The 18,095-nt window shown below is 44.1% G+C and overlaps 2 protein-coding genes across 3 annotated transcripts in view; one reads left to right on the top strand and one right to left on the bottom strand.

Annotated features, from left to right (window-relative positions):
• The first annotated feature begins 157 nt into the window (after positions 1-157).
• Positions 158-4,890, top strand: LOC128301066 (probable pseudouridine-5'-phosphatase). 2 transcript variants are annotated; one of them, XM_053037388.1, is made up of 5 exons: positions 158-348; positions 1,150-1,253; positions 1,453-1,716; positions 3,705-3,923; positions 4,152-4,890. In XM_053037388.1, the coding sequence occupies exons 3-5, from the start codon at positions 1,602-1,604 to the stop codon at positions 4,559-4,561; spliced, it is 744 nt and encodes a 247-aa protein (XP_052893348.1). In that variant the 5' UTR covers positions 158-348; positions 1,150-1,253; positions 1,453-1,601; the 3' UTR covers positions 4,562-4,890. The 2 variants fall into 2 exon arrangements, with proteins under 2 accessions (XP_052893348.1, XP_052893339.1); XM_053037379.1 differs by lacking the exon at positions 3,705-3,923 and adding an exon at positions 3,299-3,517 and having other exon boundaries at positions 4,152-4,889.
• A 6,488-nt stretch (positions 4,891-11,378) lies between these two features.
• LOC128310442 (zinc finger protein 395) overlaps positions 11,379-18,095 on the bottom strand; it is a 90,818-nt gene continuing 84,101 nt past the window's right edge. The window contains exon 7 of the mRNA XM_053047086.1: positions 11,379-18,048. Within this exon, the coding sequence (XP_052903046.1) occupies positions 17,599-18,048 (450 nt within the window). The 3' untranslated portion in view covers positions 11,379-17,598. The remainder of the gene's footprint in view (positions 18,049-18,095) is intronic.

Below are 18,095 nucleotides of genomic sequence, written 5' to 3'. Positions count from 1 at the left end.
GTATTCCGTGTGGCTCTGCAATTGTTTCAACCATCTCACAACGGTCAATTTAAGCACGAATGATCAAACCAAACGTCAAACCGTACACCATGAGGCTTTGACAGCTTGAACAACAACATTGCGCGGTGACAATGGTGCTTTTGTTGTTGCTAGTGCTTCCAGGTGTGTACTACCGTTCATGTGCAAACACGCGGTGTTATGCTCGACGGTAGCTTTTTCTGTTGTTTCTAAGTTAATCATTTCTTACTGATCCATATCACTTCAATGCTCACGCGTACAATTATGTCCATAACCGAAAAGTGTAGCTAGTTCAACATTTTCATACGTGGGTGCAAACGGACGGAACAGGTAAACAAACCGTTCTCCACTGGGACGTGTGAACACAGCCACCACCAAAAACTATGATTTATGTGCCGTCGTACGACTCTATTGCAATCAGCTGGAGCGATAACGAAGCATTACGTTGTACCATGAGTACGAGGAACGAAAGTAATAAACATCTGCACACACAAAAACACGGCACCGCCAGTTACATAAGAACCGAGAAGAAGAAAACATCCCCAAAGGAAGTTCGAGTTGGCGAATATACACTGAGGTCTGGTGCCTTTGGACCTCCGTGCAAATTGTGTGTTATCTTCGGCAAATGGCACGCAAACAACAGTCCATTCAACAGGCGCAATGGCGCGGTATTTACATGCAGGGGATGTTTTTTTTTTATTTCTGCCACCCCATGGAGGGAGACACAAAGGGGGACAATAGATATATAACTGGTGCTATTAATTGTCTTTACGATCGCGGACTGATCTCACCTCATCAGCGATAGTAATGTTACCGAAGGGTTGTTTGTGTGTTCACGCAAAGCAAACCCCCTCATCGTTGTCCGGCCGAGATGCATCAAAGCAATGATATTTGTTTCATCCCCCACATTGATAATGACCTTAATTCACGTTGATTCATGATTGCGTTTGCCACTGCTTTGTTGTGCAAATGTCCTTGCGGATTCGTCTACTGGTCTTCGCTGGTACTGGGGTGCAGTTTCCAAACAAACGATTTGCTCGAAACGCTTGATGGTGAATCTTCCCGTCTTGCTACCGATGCTAATTATTTATCTTTCTTACGCATTACGTGTCTGTTTTCCTTTGTGTGCAGCAATAGGACGCAACAGGAAGCGAAATTTCCCCCATCGAAGGATACACACACGGTCGGTCGCAATAACGAAAGCGCAACCAGCGGCAACTTGGATCGTCGTGAGAGTGAGTAAACACTTGTATGAAGCTGGAACCAGACAATCATCTCGGTTTCTCTCGCTCACGCTCGGCATGGCATGCTTCGACCCGTGGCAGAAGAGAGAATGGCCATCTTCTTCCGGTTCTACCAGCACGAAGCTCCGAAAATGCCAGTGTCCCGAAGTGTACTAACGCTCTCGCTTTCCATCCTTTGTATCGCCGATAGGGAACGCTCTCAGTTGTTTATAAAAAAAACAGTAAAAACATCTGTTTCGCGAAGGAATCAGCACCACCCAGCTAGTTGGAGGGAGCAGGGAGTTAGCAGGGCACCGGAATAAGGAAACGCAACGACGTATAAAGCACGACGCAGCCACGATGAGCCGGCTATTCGGTAGTAGTAGTGGTTCGGTGCTCGGTACGGCCGGAAGCAAAATGTCGACGTTCCGCAAAGTGACCCACTGTATCTTCGACATGGATGGGCTGTTGCTCGGTAAGTGGGTGTGGATAGGGAGGGGGTGGGGGTACACGCAGGACGCACTGTTTCGTTTTCGCGTTTGCCTCGTGCTCGGTCGAGATGCGGTTGCATATGTGCAGCCTGCTACTACTGGTACACCGTCAGTTCAGTGTCAAGTTTATTTAGTCGATGAATTCGCGAATTCGCCCGGAATGCAGTACGATGATGAGAATGCACTTTGAAGAAGTAGTAAGTTGTGGTGCGGTGTGTGTGTGTGTGTGTGCGTGTTTTCCTGTTTGGCCCATTATGGCTGCAAACACACTGGATAAAGTTTATGAAGTCGTGAATATTCACATCAAAGCCGGAAGTGATGTTAGTTTGTTGCTTCATCGTTTCCGTTGTGTTGTAAAATTGTTTTAAACGGATGGTGGGGGTGAGATTAGTTTCGCCGGAGCCCCCGGACCCGTCTTCAGTCCCGTCTGTTGCATGACTGCATGCCGGGCATGTTCGTTAGGTTGCAGTAAAATTGATTAAATATCGAACCAACAAAGCAATAGCGTACGGTGGCGGTGGTCCTTGAAAGGATACGAAGCATTATCTCACTCGCTAGCAGGTGTACGGGTAGGGTTGCCTGGGTAATTATTACCCAGGCAGACGATAATTAACAATCCGGTGACAAGAGGTTCGGTTGGCCCTAACCGAACTTGTGCTATTTGCATGTGGTGTGGCAGAATATGTTTTTCCTCATTTCGCTTTCCACCCGTTCTACCTCGAACGGCGAGGGGGACCATCGTCCATCGTGTGTAATGCCATCTTTTGCGACTGACAACACATAGAGTGATAAGAAATCACACCGATAGTACAGGAACTGATGGCACTTGAGCTGTGGAGCTACGTCACGGATGGGAAGGGTGACCTGGTAATTTGGTATCAGTTAGTGCATGCTTGAAGCAATATTAAAAGCGTGTCTAACCGTTGCTTCTTGCAGCTGAACAATATTTTTCCTCTTCCGAAATATTTCGCTAATCAGATTGATTGCTTAATTCGGTGGAATGAATTGCGAATGAATTGTGAATAGTGTGTATTCGCGTTCTTTTTGCGCTCTTTATTTCGAAAATCACACAGAATTACGGGTTTGCATCAGTTGAAATAGCTTTTAAACATCAGCGAGAGTTGAAATAGACCAACTGATTTTATATTTCAAAATCAGTAGAACTCAGTGATTTATATTTCAGTTTGATTAGTAAAGCAATTAATACAATTGTTTCGTAAAACCTCAAAACACCCAAATCAATAGTTCCGTTACATAAACTTGTAAAAACAAAACAGCATCAAAATCGAACAAACGTGTGCTGCGTTTGAAATATTTCACGTACACTGGTCGTGAAATATTTCACTCTCTCAAGCCTTCCTTGAACGGGTTTGTTGGTCACACGCGTGCGACTGTAGATCGCGTGTAGCGCATTCCCCTTGGCCTCAACAGCCGACCGTAAGAACAATGTTGTAATCTGTAACCGTTTTCTGCACACACGCAAAAAAAAACCCCCGCCTTCCGGCGGCGTGTCATCTGCGTTTCTGGGTCACCCGCGTTCACGTGCCCAACCAATCCGTGACACAGACACGGAAAATCTTTACACGCAGGTAACGCAATCGATCGCGGAACCGTACGGCAAAACGTACACGTGGGAGATCAAGCAAACCATCATGGGCCTTCAGCGGGACGAAGCGGCCGAAGCGATAGTGGCCGCACTGGAGCTTCCACTGACGCCAGCCGAGTACGTGCAGATATCGACCGAGCGCATAAACCGCGTAATGGAGCAGTGCCAGCTGATGCCAGGTAACGTTTGCCGCACCGTACCGATCCCGACTAATGGTGTCCGTGTGTGTGTGCGTGTGTTTTCTTCTTCTTCTTTTTCTTTCTTTCTTTCTTGCCTTTTTTACATCCCCGTCACACTCGCGTCCCGCTTCCGTTTCATTGTTGTTGTCCGCGCATTTTGGGGGTTGTCGGTTTTCCCCGGGGGCAGATACGGAGAAAATCTACGAAAACATCTTGCGCGATCTGTTGAAATCGTACAACTCGCCGTACCCGTGGCCGACCCGCATGAAGGTGATGGGCACGACGGAACAGCGTACCTGCTCGATACTGGTGAACGATCTGAAGTTGCCCTGCACGGTGGATGAGTTTCTGGCGCGGTTCCGACGCGACCAGCTGCTACATCTTGGCGGGGCACCACTAATGCAAGGTCAGATTCGAACACCGGATTCGTATTCGTGTGCGTGTTGTGTGTGATTAACAGATGTTGCCCTCGTTTGGCTGCTGTCTTTGTTACTTTCCTGTATCGTTCACCCTGTTCATTGCATGCTTACCCGTTGCTTTGTGTTTCCCTGCGCTAGTTCCGTTCCGTTCGATGCACGTTCATGCGATCGTCATTATTCATATCACTTTGCTCTTCTGCTTTTGTATCAAACAGGCGCAGAACGGTTGGTGCGCCATCTGCACAAACACAACGTACCTATCGCCCTTGCCACCAGCTCCGGCGCCGATTCGGTTGAAGTGAAGACAAAGAACCATCGCGAACTGTTCGAACTGTTCGGCCACAAGGTGATGGGTTCGTCCGATTCGGAGGTAAAGGAAGGCAAACCGGCGCCGGACATTTTTCTCGTCGCAGCAGCCCGCTTCCAGGACCGTCCCGCACCCGACCACTGCCTGGTGTTCGAGGATGCACCGAACGGTGTGACGGCGGCCATTGCGGCCGGTATGCAGGCGGTGATGGTGCCCGATCCGCACATCCAGGAAGATCAGCGAAAGCACGCGACCGTAGTACTGAAATCGTTGGAAGAATTCCGCCCGGAACAGTTCGGACTGCCCGCTTTTACGTGAGATGCTAGCCGTTAGGCGAATATTCAACCCGATGGCTTTTACAGTCTGGTGCCAGCCACAGTTACTCTTAGATCGGCGGGAACAGTATTTTCAAAGCGCACCAAACGTGGAAATTTAACGAATGTTTCAGTTTGCGTAGTACGTGCACAATATTCGTTACCGCGAGCCCAACTATTTGTGCCCCCTTTTGTTTATATTTCTCGGACAGCTTTTTTTTAGTGCGATTGACTAAGTCGTTAGAAGGAAACTGCTTGATGAATGTAAGGCAAGGCAGGAAAAATACATTGTTGTGATCGGTAGAGAATGTTGTGTGGTTCAATGTTTAATTTACGTTGCACGATGGAAAATAGACTGTGTGATATCACCATAAAACAGCAGTATGTGTGTGGATGAAGGGGATATATACCCGTACCATCCAACAATTTCATTTGCTTTTCAACGATTAATATTCTTAGCTCCGAAACGAACGAATACATCGTTATAAGCAACGGTATGAGCTACTTCCCCACCAACAACGCCCGTGTTCCCGTCTCTGCACTAGACCAACGCCTAAATCGAGTAACGTTAAATTTTTTTTTGGCTGCGTACGTGGTCGATGTATTCGTTGCGTTATTTGGCTGCGTACTTACTGTCATGGAGGCGCCCAGTTCGTCGTGACGGACTATCTGGACCGCGTTCAGTTCGACTTGATTTCACAGTCTCTCGACAGTACGGAGCTGTTTCTTTCCAATTTTTTTCTCGATTGAGAATATCCAGAACAATGTCAGTGATGTTTTAAAGGACATCCCAATAGAGGCTTACGCGGACAACATGTTTTGGGGTAGCACCTTCTACCATCCAGTTGTGTAATAGAATTCCTTTTAAGAATAAAGAAATTCATCATTACCATTACTGTAAATAGAGTACGAAATTAGAAGGTTTGTAGAAAAAATCTACAATGAAGATGGAATCAAGAAAAAAAGATAAAATCAAGCGACGAACCCCCGAACGAACGATATTCAGCGGAGTTACATTACAGGGTTTGTTGATATTTCGGACCAGAAAGTTTCTTGTTACTTTTACAAGAAAAAAACACCTTTTGTGTTATCTTTATCTAATACGGTGTATATATTTGTAATATGTATAATATTGTATTTACTTAACACTAGAAAAAAAAATCATTCAAATCGCATTTGAACATCATCATTATGATCATTGTTTCGCTCCGATTTTTGTCGCTTGTTGTTTTGTATCTTCTCTCTCTCTCTCCTTCTTTTTCTCTCTCGCTCTCGGTTTGCCGTGTGTAGATTTTCTTTTACACGCGCGCACATACATACGAGTACGAATTTCTTTGCGCTTATGAATGCGACATTGTCGGGTTTCTTCCCAAGCACTTGTTTTTCCTCACAATGTTCGTTCATCTCTGCACACTTGATCAATCAAACCCGTGTGTGTGGTTGTTTGTAAAACTATATTAGGGAGCTGGTTTTTATTTTACTTCCATCGCATCTGTTTGCGAACCCTCTAAGCATCGAATGCGCGCAAGTGTGTGCAAGCGGGTACGAGTGTGTTGCGTAGTAGTCATTCTTACTATCTTTCTCCGCGTACGTGTGTGTGTGTGGGGGGATACGTGTGGCGTTTTTCATTTTTAATGTAATTGTTTGCTTTCGAGCTCAACCGTCAACGGAAGGTGACCCCGAGGCGAATTGGGGTGGATGATTTACTTTAATCCATTTCATTGATCAACTACATATTACAAACAATAACAAAAGTACTAAGAGCTGTACTGGCTTTTATAAATATACAAAGTTAAACCGAAAAAAAACAACGAAAAACCACAACAAAACAATTAAAAATTATATATGTACTAGCAAAACTAGCCAAATGAACAAGTATCTTAAAGGGCGTTCAAACAAATTACACCCAACGCAGGTGCATTCAATTTTGATTTTGTTTGTTTGTTTGTTTGTTTGTTCGTCTTTCGTGTTTGAGGTGATGTTTTTAGAAAACGGTTTAACATTACGTTTGCGTTTGTACTGCTGTGAAACAACTGCTGTCCGAAAGGCGAGAATGCAACAGCGAATATTAACAATAACGAGCCGAGGTAACGAGGTGGTTTGCAAGGGGGAAAAACGGACATTGTTGGTGTCAATAGAGATGGATGATAGAGCAGAACAATAGGGACATTGGAAACAAGTTATGACGTAACACGCAGTCAAGCAGTATCAACAAGTAGCTTCCTTCGCCAACAAGACAGGACGCACACACTCACACGCCACACACGCACATACCACACGAGCACTGGACGCGCGCCCTCCCTCTCCCCCCACATCTCGATACTTAACCTGATGTCCGTTTTTGCACAAGTACATTTGTTCGACCCGGGCTGGATGGGATAATGGGATAATGATCGATCGAAGCGTTTACGATTCATATGCGCCTCTTGCTCGTGTATTGTATGATCGATGGAGCTGAGTGAGCACCACTCAGTGTTTTGTTTTCGGCAAAGCTGATGGTGAACGATGTGTGAGAGCTTTAGAGCCGACGATCGCGCGACAAATCACGACCATCACTACTACCTGGTGATCCTAGCGGAAGGAGGTGTTTCTCCTGCGCTGGTTAGTTGGTTTGTTTTTATTTCAGTGTTCGCTCGTACTATGCGTTGGCCGAATAGGGAAAATTTGCCTAAATTTAGTCGAACACATTTAGGAGCACAACAAACGCCTGCATTGAACGCTCTTTTACACTTTTACTCTTGCTTTCTCTTTCTCTGTTCTCACAACTTTCGCGTTTCAGCTTCGTCAATTTGTCCTTTCTGAAATCTTTACCGGTCTCACGTTTTGTTTGTCCTTTGTATCTTGCTCTCCCTGACGTCGCTTCCACCAATCTGCTTGTTTGCATGGTTTTTTGCATATTGCATACATTTTACGGGTTTTTTTTTCAGTATTCCCTTCAAGTTTTTGAAACATTATTAACAAAAAGGCTTCAAGTTGTGTTTTTTTCTTATCCTTGTCGTTTTGTTTGTTTCTTCCCGTTCTTCTTCTTTCACATACATTTCTTCCAGCGCGTGGTGCTTTGAACAACGTGTAATGTTTCAATGTTTGAAAAGCCAATTGCCATGGAGTTTTCTTCAAACTTCACCCTCACACCGCTGCACATCCACATCTACAATATTTTGTTTTTTGTATTTGTGTTATATAGTTATGATGCTGATGCTCCGAAACAAATCTTTTACCTTGTCCCCTATTTCGTATCGTTTCATTTCTCGCCTTTCACAACTGCGCCCATATTCGACCCTTCTCTGTTTAGCATATTTTTTATAAACTTTTCCTCTGTGTGTATTTGTGTGTGTGTGTGTTTTTTGTTTGTTTTCTGTTTTAAAGTTTGTGAGCTTCTCATCTGTCCATCGCTTTTCCCATTGCGGATGGGCGCACACTTAAAATCTATAGTACGATCTCTGTTTTTGTATGTTTGTTTTTTTTTGTTAGTTGTTTTTTTGTTTGTTTGTTTATTTCTCCTTCGTCTTCTCCATCTTGTCTATTTGTAGTTGGTTTGCAGTTTGTTTTGGTTTAACTCTCGTTTCATTGCTCCATCGCTAGGAGGGTCCCGCCCTGTAACCGTACCGTTTGGGGTTTTGAAACTTGTTGTCCTACGTTATGCAAAAGCAAACTCTAAACAGTGGTTTCGGTAGAAGGTGTATCAATGGGCCATCAAACTATGGAAATGTAAAACCTAAACCCAAGCTTTTCGCTACCGTGAAGGAAACGCAAACTAAACGAAACGTATGAGAAGGTGATGCAGTGATAGCCGACAAAATGGTAAGGAAACGACATAACGCCATGCTGTGTCGGGATGCTCGAGCGAAAACGAAGCAGAGCGGGCGAATATTGCCGAACGTGTGGCAGCGAGCTGCTGACTCGGTACGCTATCTATTTACAACTTTACAGTCCTTGGCCGCTTCGCTTCCGGCTACATCATCTACCGGCAGCTATCGCTAGCGGAATCGACAACGTAACTGTAACTGCGCGGTTTCACATTGCATCCTTACACCTTGCAGTTGGGTATCTGCTAATACAGTTTTGTATGCTTGTTTGCTTGTTTCGGGCTGACTACTACTGCTACACAACAGAGTCACACTTATATGTTTTTTTTTGTTGTTTTGTTTTGTGTTTGCATTTTGTACAATCGGATTTCATATTCTTCGCACACTTTATTCCGCACCTCTAGATGCGAATGGTGTGGGTAGGGGAGGAAAGGGAAGGGGGGAGGCAGTTGAAGAATTGATGGCAAATACTAAACCAAAAGAAAAAAAAAAGCGAACATAAAACAAAACTATCAAACGAAACTAAAATGTTTGCCACGCGAAACAATACTGTCACTAACAGTAACAACCTATACAGTTTAGTACAATTTAGTACATTTTTAGTACAGTCACATACGCATGTGGTTTTAGTGTGTTCTGCGTTTCCTTACCCTTTTCAGTAGCGTTCTCTTCATTCATTTTCCTTCTCTTTAGTTCATCTGCTTGTATACATATTTTACATCTGTTTCCGTTTTGTTGCTTTTATATGTTTTGTGATTGTTTGCATTTTGTTTTATTGTATGTATATATATACTTTCATTCCATACACATATATATATATATATAGATCTCGGAAGGTGTACTGGTAAGTTGATTATGCTGCATCATCTTTTGCTTTCTATTTCATCCTTTCGGGTGTGCTCTTGCGTGTGTGTTTGTGTCTTTAGTGTTATTGGCCTTAAAAGTAAAAATATATCTCTTCTCAAAGCTTCCGTTCCGTTCCCAGCCCAGTATCTCTATATATCCCACTACATCTTAGGTCCTTGCGGCAAAGTATGGTGTCCATTTGGGGGTTGTGGGGGAGTATAATAAATAAATAAATGTTTATAACGAGACAAAACAAAAAAAAAAAAAACACGGAAGGTAATGAAACATAAATCTAGAATATTTAACTAAATTAATAACTAATATGCTTTGTTTGTATGCATACTTGAGTGTTGCATATGTATATATATATGGGTGTGTGTATAGCTGTGAGTGAGTGTGCGGGTATTTGTTAATGTTAATCTCAACCATCACCAGCGAGCGAAATGATTGAGGGGTAAAATTGAACTAACTTAAAACATTTCCGTAACTAGCTCTAGGTTTAATTTCAATCCATTGCATTTTCACCTTACTTTAACTGAACTAACTCAACGAAGGTGAAGAAGAAAGGGAAGGAAGTACAGAAGCAATTCGGTGTGAAGAACATGGAATAACGAGGGGGGTGGGGAGGAAAAATAGAAAAGCAAATTAAAACGATAATTCTCACTATAATTGTTTCGGTTTTTGTTTCGTGTTACAACTAATCCTATATCCTACAAAATGGTACGGTCGCGTCATTTAATGCGTTAATGCAGCGTTAATAAGCGCATTGCAAAAGAAGGTAACGCTCGAGCGATCTTACGATTACAACAGAACAAAACGTAAAGGAAAGAATAGGGACAATAGTAAAAGGCAAACAATTGCACCATAAACCTTCAAACACTAATGCCGAACCGATGGCACCGGTTATGGTGTATAGTGAAACTAGCAAGCAAAAGATGTAAAGCAAAAGTCGAATGCATCATACGAGTGGTGCGTAAACTAACGTAATCTTAGGTATAAATGGCAGATAAATAGAGTGGGAGGGTTTTTCCCTTGCGCACCACTCAACAAATATAGACAGGTTGTTGTACAGCAAAGGGTGGCTTTTTTGTGGTTTGTTACCCGCGAATTATCACTACGGTAAGGGGGCGGTTACGGTTAAAGTATGCTAACCGTAAAAACGAACACTTAAACGAGCTAGATTGTTTGTGTGTGTGTTTTTTTGCACAAAATAGGTAAAAAGATAGATACAAAGAAAGTAAAAGAAAAAAGCAACAATCACGCAGTAAAGGTGATAAGAAATACTAACGAAATGAAATTAGAAGAAGTAAACAAGTCAGAACAGAAAACAAGAAGGAAACAGAGAAATCGAAACAAACAGAATAATAGGACAGTTGGAAAGCGAAGCGTTGAAAGAAGCTTATGGATGTACCTTATGCAAATCGTGCTAACGTAACTTTTACAGAGATACCTTCATCGTTACATAATTGGCCTTGGCATTTAGGTTTCGTTTTGTGATTTTGCAGGTTGTTGCGTGTTGTTACTACTACCGCTAGAGACAGGAAGGAAAACGGGAAGGTGGGAGAGGGAGCGGGGGAGGCAAAGATGATGTGGAGAATTCCTTTTCCCGATAGCTTGTCCCTTTTTTTTTGTTTTCTTCGCATCCGTACTCGTACCAAAGTCTTATCCTAGCACACAAACAAACGGTCGCACGCACGCACTACGAAACGCACGTTGATGATAACAGACATAAAAATAGAACACACATTTATCACGCATGCCGCGAAACGCTCCTACTCCTAATAATGATGATGAATGCAAACCAATGCACCGATCAGTTGTGTTTTGTGTGTGTTTGAGTAACTTAACAGTGCACACAGCAAAGCTGCATGTATCAAATCACCGCCATTTTGTTTCGCGTACTGAAGGAAAGACACAACGTGTGGAGGTTTTCTCTTTAAATATAAATATATACGAGCTAGACATAAATGAATGAGAAGTTAATTTAACGGTGCTATAAAATACGTATCTTGAGTAGAGTTTAAAAACCACGCAACAAAAAAAACATAAGAAAACAAATAAAAAATAAAGAACTCTTAAAGCTTACGGTACAGTAAAAAAGGTGGTGATGAAAAGCGTTTCGGTGTGTTGGTGTTGGTTTTCTTTTGTATATACGTCTGTACGTGTGATTTGTGTGTATGTTAGTAAGTTTAGTAATGTTCTTTTTTCTCTCGGTTTTCTATTCCTGCTTTTCCTGCTGCCCGCATAACATTAAATTATCCTTAAACAAGCTAAAAACAAACGAAACAAACAAATCGCGTGCGCGTGTTGGCTTTGTTTGCCATTGTTTCGGCGTTGTTATGTTTTTTTTTGTTTTGTTTTGTTTTGTAAGTAAAACTAACGCCTAACCAGATCACTAACGTAACGCAAATAACTTATCCGCAAAAAAGGTGGGTGAATCATCTGTTGTCTCTACATTTCTCTCTTCTCTTTTCTTGCCTTCCTTTTCTTCTCTTTTCTACTCGTTTGTTTTTTTTTGTTTTGTTTGCTTATATGTTCTTATCTTTTTAACTGTTTTGTTGCTTATTTAATTTTTCTCTTTCTCCTCCTTTTCTCTTATCCTCTCTATCTTGCTATCTTTTATTTTTATGATTTTTTTCATTACTTCTTAGGGATTCGTTCCGATACCTTATCTCTTACATGTTTTATCGCACTTACTGCTACTACTGCTGCTCCTGCTGTACAACAATTGTCACATTGATGCTTACCGTTTTTGCTGCATTGTGTGTGTTTGTGTGTGTGTTTGTTTTTTTTTGTTGTTGCTGTATTTTGTTAGTTTTGTTTGTTTGTTTGCTCTGTATCTTATAATGCACGATTGCCTACCGTTTTGCTCTGCAAAAGCCTTAATAAAACAACAAGAAAATAGAGTTTTAAAACAATAAAAGTACGGTAACCCCAGTAATAATGCGCCATATTTTCTTCTCCTTTTGCTGTGTGTGGTAGTGTGGGTGTGTGTTTGATTTTGTTTTGTTTTATGTTACACTTTTTTTTCGTTCCACTTTCATCTTCTTTGTCCTGCCTCTTTCTTTTGCCTTCTTCTTTTCCACCATCGCTTTGGATATGCCGGTATTACGTTTCTTTGCCTGCCTAGTAAGCCGTCCTGCTCTATTTGTTTTACCAGTATTGGTGTGTGATCAATATCGAACGAGTTCCCTTTTTTTTGCTATTCAACCGCTGCACACCGTACACGACAGATCGTCTCCATCTGCTCATGTATCGTTCATTGTTCATGGGAGTGTGTGTTTTTGTGTTAATTTTATCTCACAATTATCCTTCTGCTTTGCACGCGTGTGTGTGTGTTAAAAATGGTTTAATGCGATAATCCGTGGGCGGAGGGGGTGCGTGTATGTCGTTAAGATGGGAGGTGCTGGTGAGATAATTTAGATAATAGTTTATTATGCTGCACACCCTCACAAACAGGGGTTCGTCGCCGATGCCTTTATTCGTTCAGGGATTGTGTTAAAAACGTCCCGTATAAGCTATCCACGCTATTAAGGGTTAAGGGTATGGGTCTTGCTCTCTTGTACACCAGCACGAACCGTCTCGAATGTCTAACAACCACGAAAAAACGGGAAAGGGAAAATTACACCTAAAACGGTCGGACACTACTACACACCGAACAAACACGTTTTACACGCATCAATTGATCCTTTCTCGCCTTAGTATGTGGACATCAAATACATGCAACCGCTGGTTTAGCCCATATATGGATTTAAGGGCGAATATTATCATGCTCTCGGGGAACGCTGATCGCGTAAGATCAGCGAACCTGCCCATGCACCGCAACTATTAGCATTCGTTATCATATCGTACAAAAAAGCGGTAGGTGATTTGAAAGTAGAAGTAGTAATGTTTTGGTTGTATGTTTGTTTTTGTTTTGTTGGTTAAGTTTATGCTAATATGCTGCGAATCTTCATCCTCGCTTCGTTTGTCTGCCACGCGACGGGCTTACCGTTTACTATTACTTAACCATTGATGTTTTGTTTTGTACATGTAAATAGGCAAAAATTTTAGTCTTTTCAATACAATCATTCCATTACATACCGCGTACCTTTTTTGTTCTCGTTTGCCCCGTACCTCGCCAATAGTTTCCCCTCCACGTCTTGCGCACCATTCACCCGTCCCTTTCCGTGGTGCATACCCCCGTTCAGAATTATAGTTCGTTTACTTTCCCGGTGGAATTTGTGCTCTAAAATAGTGGCGAGCTTAAGCGGCACAGCAAGGAATTCGTGAAGCATCGGCACAACACCGCGACTCGGCGATCGTTTTGATCGAAACCTTGCGGCGTTGGGGCCGATGATCAACCAAACACACAGTCACATAGTCAAAACGATAACTAACTGCCGAAAATTCCACCTTTCGGGTGTTTGCCCACAATTTCCTCTCTCCCCCTGTCCCTCCTCGATCGAATGCATTTGCTTATCAATTTGCTCACGATTGTCATTAACAAGAGTAGTCGAGGAGTGCGATGACAAGTAAGTGGTTGGTTAGTGGATTAGATCTTTCGCCCCTCTTTCCCCCCCTTTTCAAGCAAAACGAAAGGGGGAGTGTTTATTGCCGGGAGTTTGCACTCTACCCCCTCCGGGGCGTCCACATTTATTTGCTTAGTTTGACTTAATTTTATTCCACTGTTCAGTCCCTGCTTACGCGCACGAATTGCTTTTCTTTGCTTGCGATAGATTGGCTTGTTGGACGATAGAGTAGTAATGTAATGCGTATATGCGTATATATGCGTTCGCAGTACACCCAACTTACCCCGAATGAGCCCGGCTTGGTTTTCGGGTGACACACGCTGTCGGTTCATTGGTGTTTAGGTGTTATCTCTCTCTCTTTCTCTTTTTCACTCTTTTGCACTTGAACAACCCACTGTAGCTCCATGGAGACGAATGTTTTGCGAAGCATGGAGGTACGGAAAATTTAATTGCCAGCTTGTTCAACAATAAACAGTCACAAAAAAATAAATAAAACACCCACACAACGGTTCGATTGTGGCAAAGTGGGTATGCAACAGGATCGACCGGACAAAACGGACAGATGCAACACGCGACAACACGGAAACAGTGATACGAATAAAAATATTTATTTATAAATATACAATTAAATGTATGGAGCGCACGAACAAACAAACAAAAAATGAACAGTTTTATAGAGATCATCAGTTGCAAAATTGCGTATCTTTTACCCTGTGCCACTGTAATGTTGCATCCCGTCTGTCCACCATAATGCCTTGCTTTTGTTTTGTTTTTTGTTTTTTTTTTGTTTTGAAATTCCATCACACATTTCACGAAGCAACTGGGTGGTGTGTACAATAGTACAACAAAAAATCGTGGCGTGATCCTTAACACAACACAAAACCATTGCATTGAAGCGAAACAACACTTGCGAAACTTTACCCTCACCCCAAAGCGGGTCGTTGGGTGAAAAACAGTTGTTTTTTTCTTTATCGCACCGATTCCCATCTCCCCCGAGAGAATAGAGAAGACACAACAAACAGTCCGCACCTAACAGAACAGAAGGTTAAGGACACGCACGATCGAGTAGGTATCGATCGATTGCCTAATAAATAATGGCGAACGATAAGCAATGAACAAGAAACACCGTTTTCCTTCCCTCATTTCCCACCCCGAGTGCGGAACGGACCCCAGGGTTTATCACATTACTTGCCGGTACGTTTTAAAAACCTACCGGCACATAATCAGGGGCGTGCTGGTTTAAAAAATTCCACACTTTCAGTTCCCCGTAATCCACATGTTGTGTTTCGTTCGACAGGTAACGATGAATTGCAACGATCCCGCAAAATAAAGAAAATAAATAGCAACCACGAACCACGTGTTGAGGTTCATCACCGTTTGCCGCGCATTAAAATTTTAATAAATCGAAAGACAACCGGACAGGCCTGTCTTATATATCACCAGCGAATGCGGCGAAGGAGTATCACGCACTTCGCCCTCGCAACGACTCGAAACGGGGAAACGCGTGAGGATGCGGTGGAAGGATAATGAAAAGTCCATCGGTCACTCAGTCACTCACTCTTCCTGGCGCGCCTATAACCTGTACGGTACGTACGCATGTATCGTGGTGTAAGTGTGTGAGTGTTTTTAGTAGTTTTTAGTGCTTGCGTATAATGGTAAATAGGAGTTTTAGCTTGCTGTCAGTGTATCGGTGCCCCTGCTAGTGATCGTCTCCAACACCAACGCGACCTGGTATCTGATCTCCCGGTTTCCGGTAATCGTGCACACATTTACGCCTCCTCTTAATGCTTTTCTGCCCCGTGCGCTTTGGATGCTTCGCTTACAGTCGCATCGTCACTCGTACTTATACCTCCTATTACACATAGACAGAATTTGCTTATTTTTTTGTTTTGTTTTTTTTTGCTTGTTTCGCTTGCAGTAGAACTTACGGTTTACGAATTACGTTTATACGGTTTACTTGTGTTTAGTTGCGGGTTTTTTGTTTTGTTTTTGTTTATCGTGTATCGCTTACTTAAGCCTTACCTATTCATGCTACCTGTGTTTTCGTCAGCTGTTCATCCGTTCACGCACACATCTTCCCGCCTCGCACCACCGTAACATATATGTATGCGTCTTCCAATGCCTTTCTTTTTCGACCCCTTTCTGGCACGCTTTGGCGGCCTTCTCTTTTTCACTTTTGTTTCTTCTTGATCGCACCATATGCAACTCACATCCAGCAGCTCCAGTTCACTCTCACATCCTGCGCGTTTCGCATTTGCAACGGAACGGTGACGGAATTTGTGTGTATGTGTGTATGTTTTTTGTCTTCTTTTATCATTTTGACATTTCTTTTTCTTTTTCTCTCTCTCGCTCGTCGACATTTTATTTAACTTATTGGCAGTGGTTTTAAATTTTCTCGTTTGCTCCTCTGTTTTTTTTGTTTTGTTTTGCACGACTTTTGTTTTTCCTTGGAACGCTCGTCTACAGATCTTTTTTGGGTGCGGTAATATGTATTAACCCCGTTTAATTCAAACCCCCTTAAGCAAAAACCCCCGGCTTCGGTTTAACGTGTGTACGTCGGGTCGAGATCATTCGAACCGAATCTGGCATTTGGAATGAACCGTCGATGGAGGCGCCCGGTCATTTGTGGCGCAGATCGCTCTACCGGCGATCATCCAACCGGCAAACCGATCCTTTCATTGACGCTTCCCCGGATCGCTCTGGTGATCGCCTCTGGATCGTCAGATTGGGTCAGGGGATTGGTTTTGTAACGGACGGTATTATAGATATCGTGTTGTCGTAAAGATTGTTTCAGTTCAGCCGCTGAAGGGATGGTTCACTGGATGGTTGCTGCCCATGCACCAAAAGCACCTCCATGCGAGTGACGTTCATTCGCTGATAATATCGATCTGTTTCATTTTTTTCCACCTTTCTTTTGTTTTGTCAATAACTTCAGTACCGTCACGATCGTATTTCTGCCAGTTCGTTATCACCCAGTTCGGTTCGGCTTAAGATTGTATGTCTGGATTTTTTTTACTCTGGTTTAATCCGCATGTTAAAACTAAATCAGCCTTTGATGTCTTGTGGTTTTCGTATTTCGTTTTGTTTGTTAAGATCTTCTAGTAATTGTGTGTTGTTCTTTTTTTCCTCAACTCTCCATTTTGTTTTTTTTTTCTCCTTATGGATGCGCCACTGCCTTGTAACTGAACCGTTCGTCCTTATTTGCCTTCGGGTCACAATTTTTAGTCTTACATATTACACTACGGGGATGTTTTTGCTTCGGTCTATCGGTTACTTACGGTTTTGCGATGCTTCCGATATCGCCGATGAGCGGTGGCGCCTGGTGAGTTTGTCGGCAGACTTGAAAGTTGGCGGGAAGTTCGGTACGTTCCATCAGCGTCCAACGGTTAAGTGCAATTCCGGGTGGAGTTCGGCGTTAGGCGGCTCCACGGCTAGGTGTGACCGCCGTCACATCAAACCACCGCCATGCCCGGTGCGCGTGGACGTGGTTGCTGCGGTTGTGCGTACTGCACACTGAAACGGTGCGGTTGCGGCTGCTGCTGGCTGTGCTGGTTGTGTAGGAGCAGCGACGATGGTGCGGCCGGCTGCAGTTGGAGCGGTTGCGACGGCAGCTGGATCACCTGTTTGACCATCGCGACCGCGGACGACGGCGAGCAGGACGACGATGAGGAAGAGGAGGAGGAGGATGACGACGACGACGACGACGACGACGACGATATCCACAGCGACTGTGAAGACGATGGCGAAGTAGACGGGGCGGCGACTCCCGGCAGTGCGCCACCCGGCCCAACGGCCGGCGGTGGCAACTTGGCGCTGCTGCTACTGTTCGGTGGTGTTGCTGCTGCTGCTGCTTTGCGGTGGCCGGCGGACGGCTTGGATCAGTCGCCGAACCGGCTGCAAGCCTTCTTCCACTTGCACTGGGTGCACCACTGGTCCTTGTGGTCCATGCCGTACACCTTGCGGCATTTCTTGTTCTCACCGCGCGTCCTCCGGTTCGGTGACACCGGCGACCGGTGCTGGCCGCTGCCCGCACTGCCCACGCTGCTGCCGCCACCGCTCGAGCTCGGGCTGGTACTGTACGAGCCGAGCGCGATCGCACCGGACGCACCGGCCGCACCGGCCAGCAGCTGGTGGTAGGCGGCCGTCCCGTTGTTGGCACCGCTGCTCGCACCGCCCGGCGACAGCTGGATGTGACCGAGCTGCTGCTGATGGTGCTGCTGCTGCTGCTGGGCGGCCTGCGCCTGGTAGTGATGCTGGTAGTTCGGCGACGGATACGGATACGATGCCGACGGACGGGGCGATAGTCGTACGTGCTTCTGGGGTGACGTCTTTTATCAAAAGAAGAGAGAGAGAGGGAAAAAAGGCACCGTGAGTA

Source organism: Anopheles moucheti, chromosome 2, assembly GCF_943734755.1.
Source record: "Anopheles moucheti chromosome 2, idAnoMoucSN_F20_07, whole genome shotgun sequence".
NCBI lineage: Eukaryota > Metazoa > Arthropoda > Insecta > Diptera > Culicidae > Anopheles > Anopheles moucheti.
Note: the sequence above shows the minus strand (reverse complement) of the source record. Positions and strands in the feature narration are given on the sequence as shown.

Bases quoted from the DNA above. Each gene is read 5' to 3' on its own strand.
- LOC128301066 (XM_053037388.1), top strand. From the start codon at position 1,602: ATGAGCCGGCTATTCGGTAGTAGTAGTGGTTCGGTGCTCGGTACGGCC. The intron at 1,717-3,704 runs GTAAGTGGGTGT...CCCCGGGGGCAG, and splicing joins CATGGATGGGCTGTTGCTCG to ATACGGAGAAAATCTACGAA. The intron at 3,924-4,151 runs GTCAGATTCGAA...TGTATCAAACAG, and splicing joins CGGGGCACCACTAATGCAAG to GCGCAGAACGGTTGGTGCGC.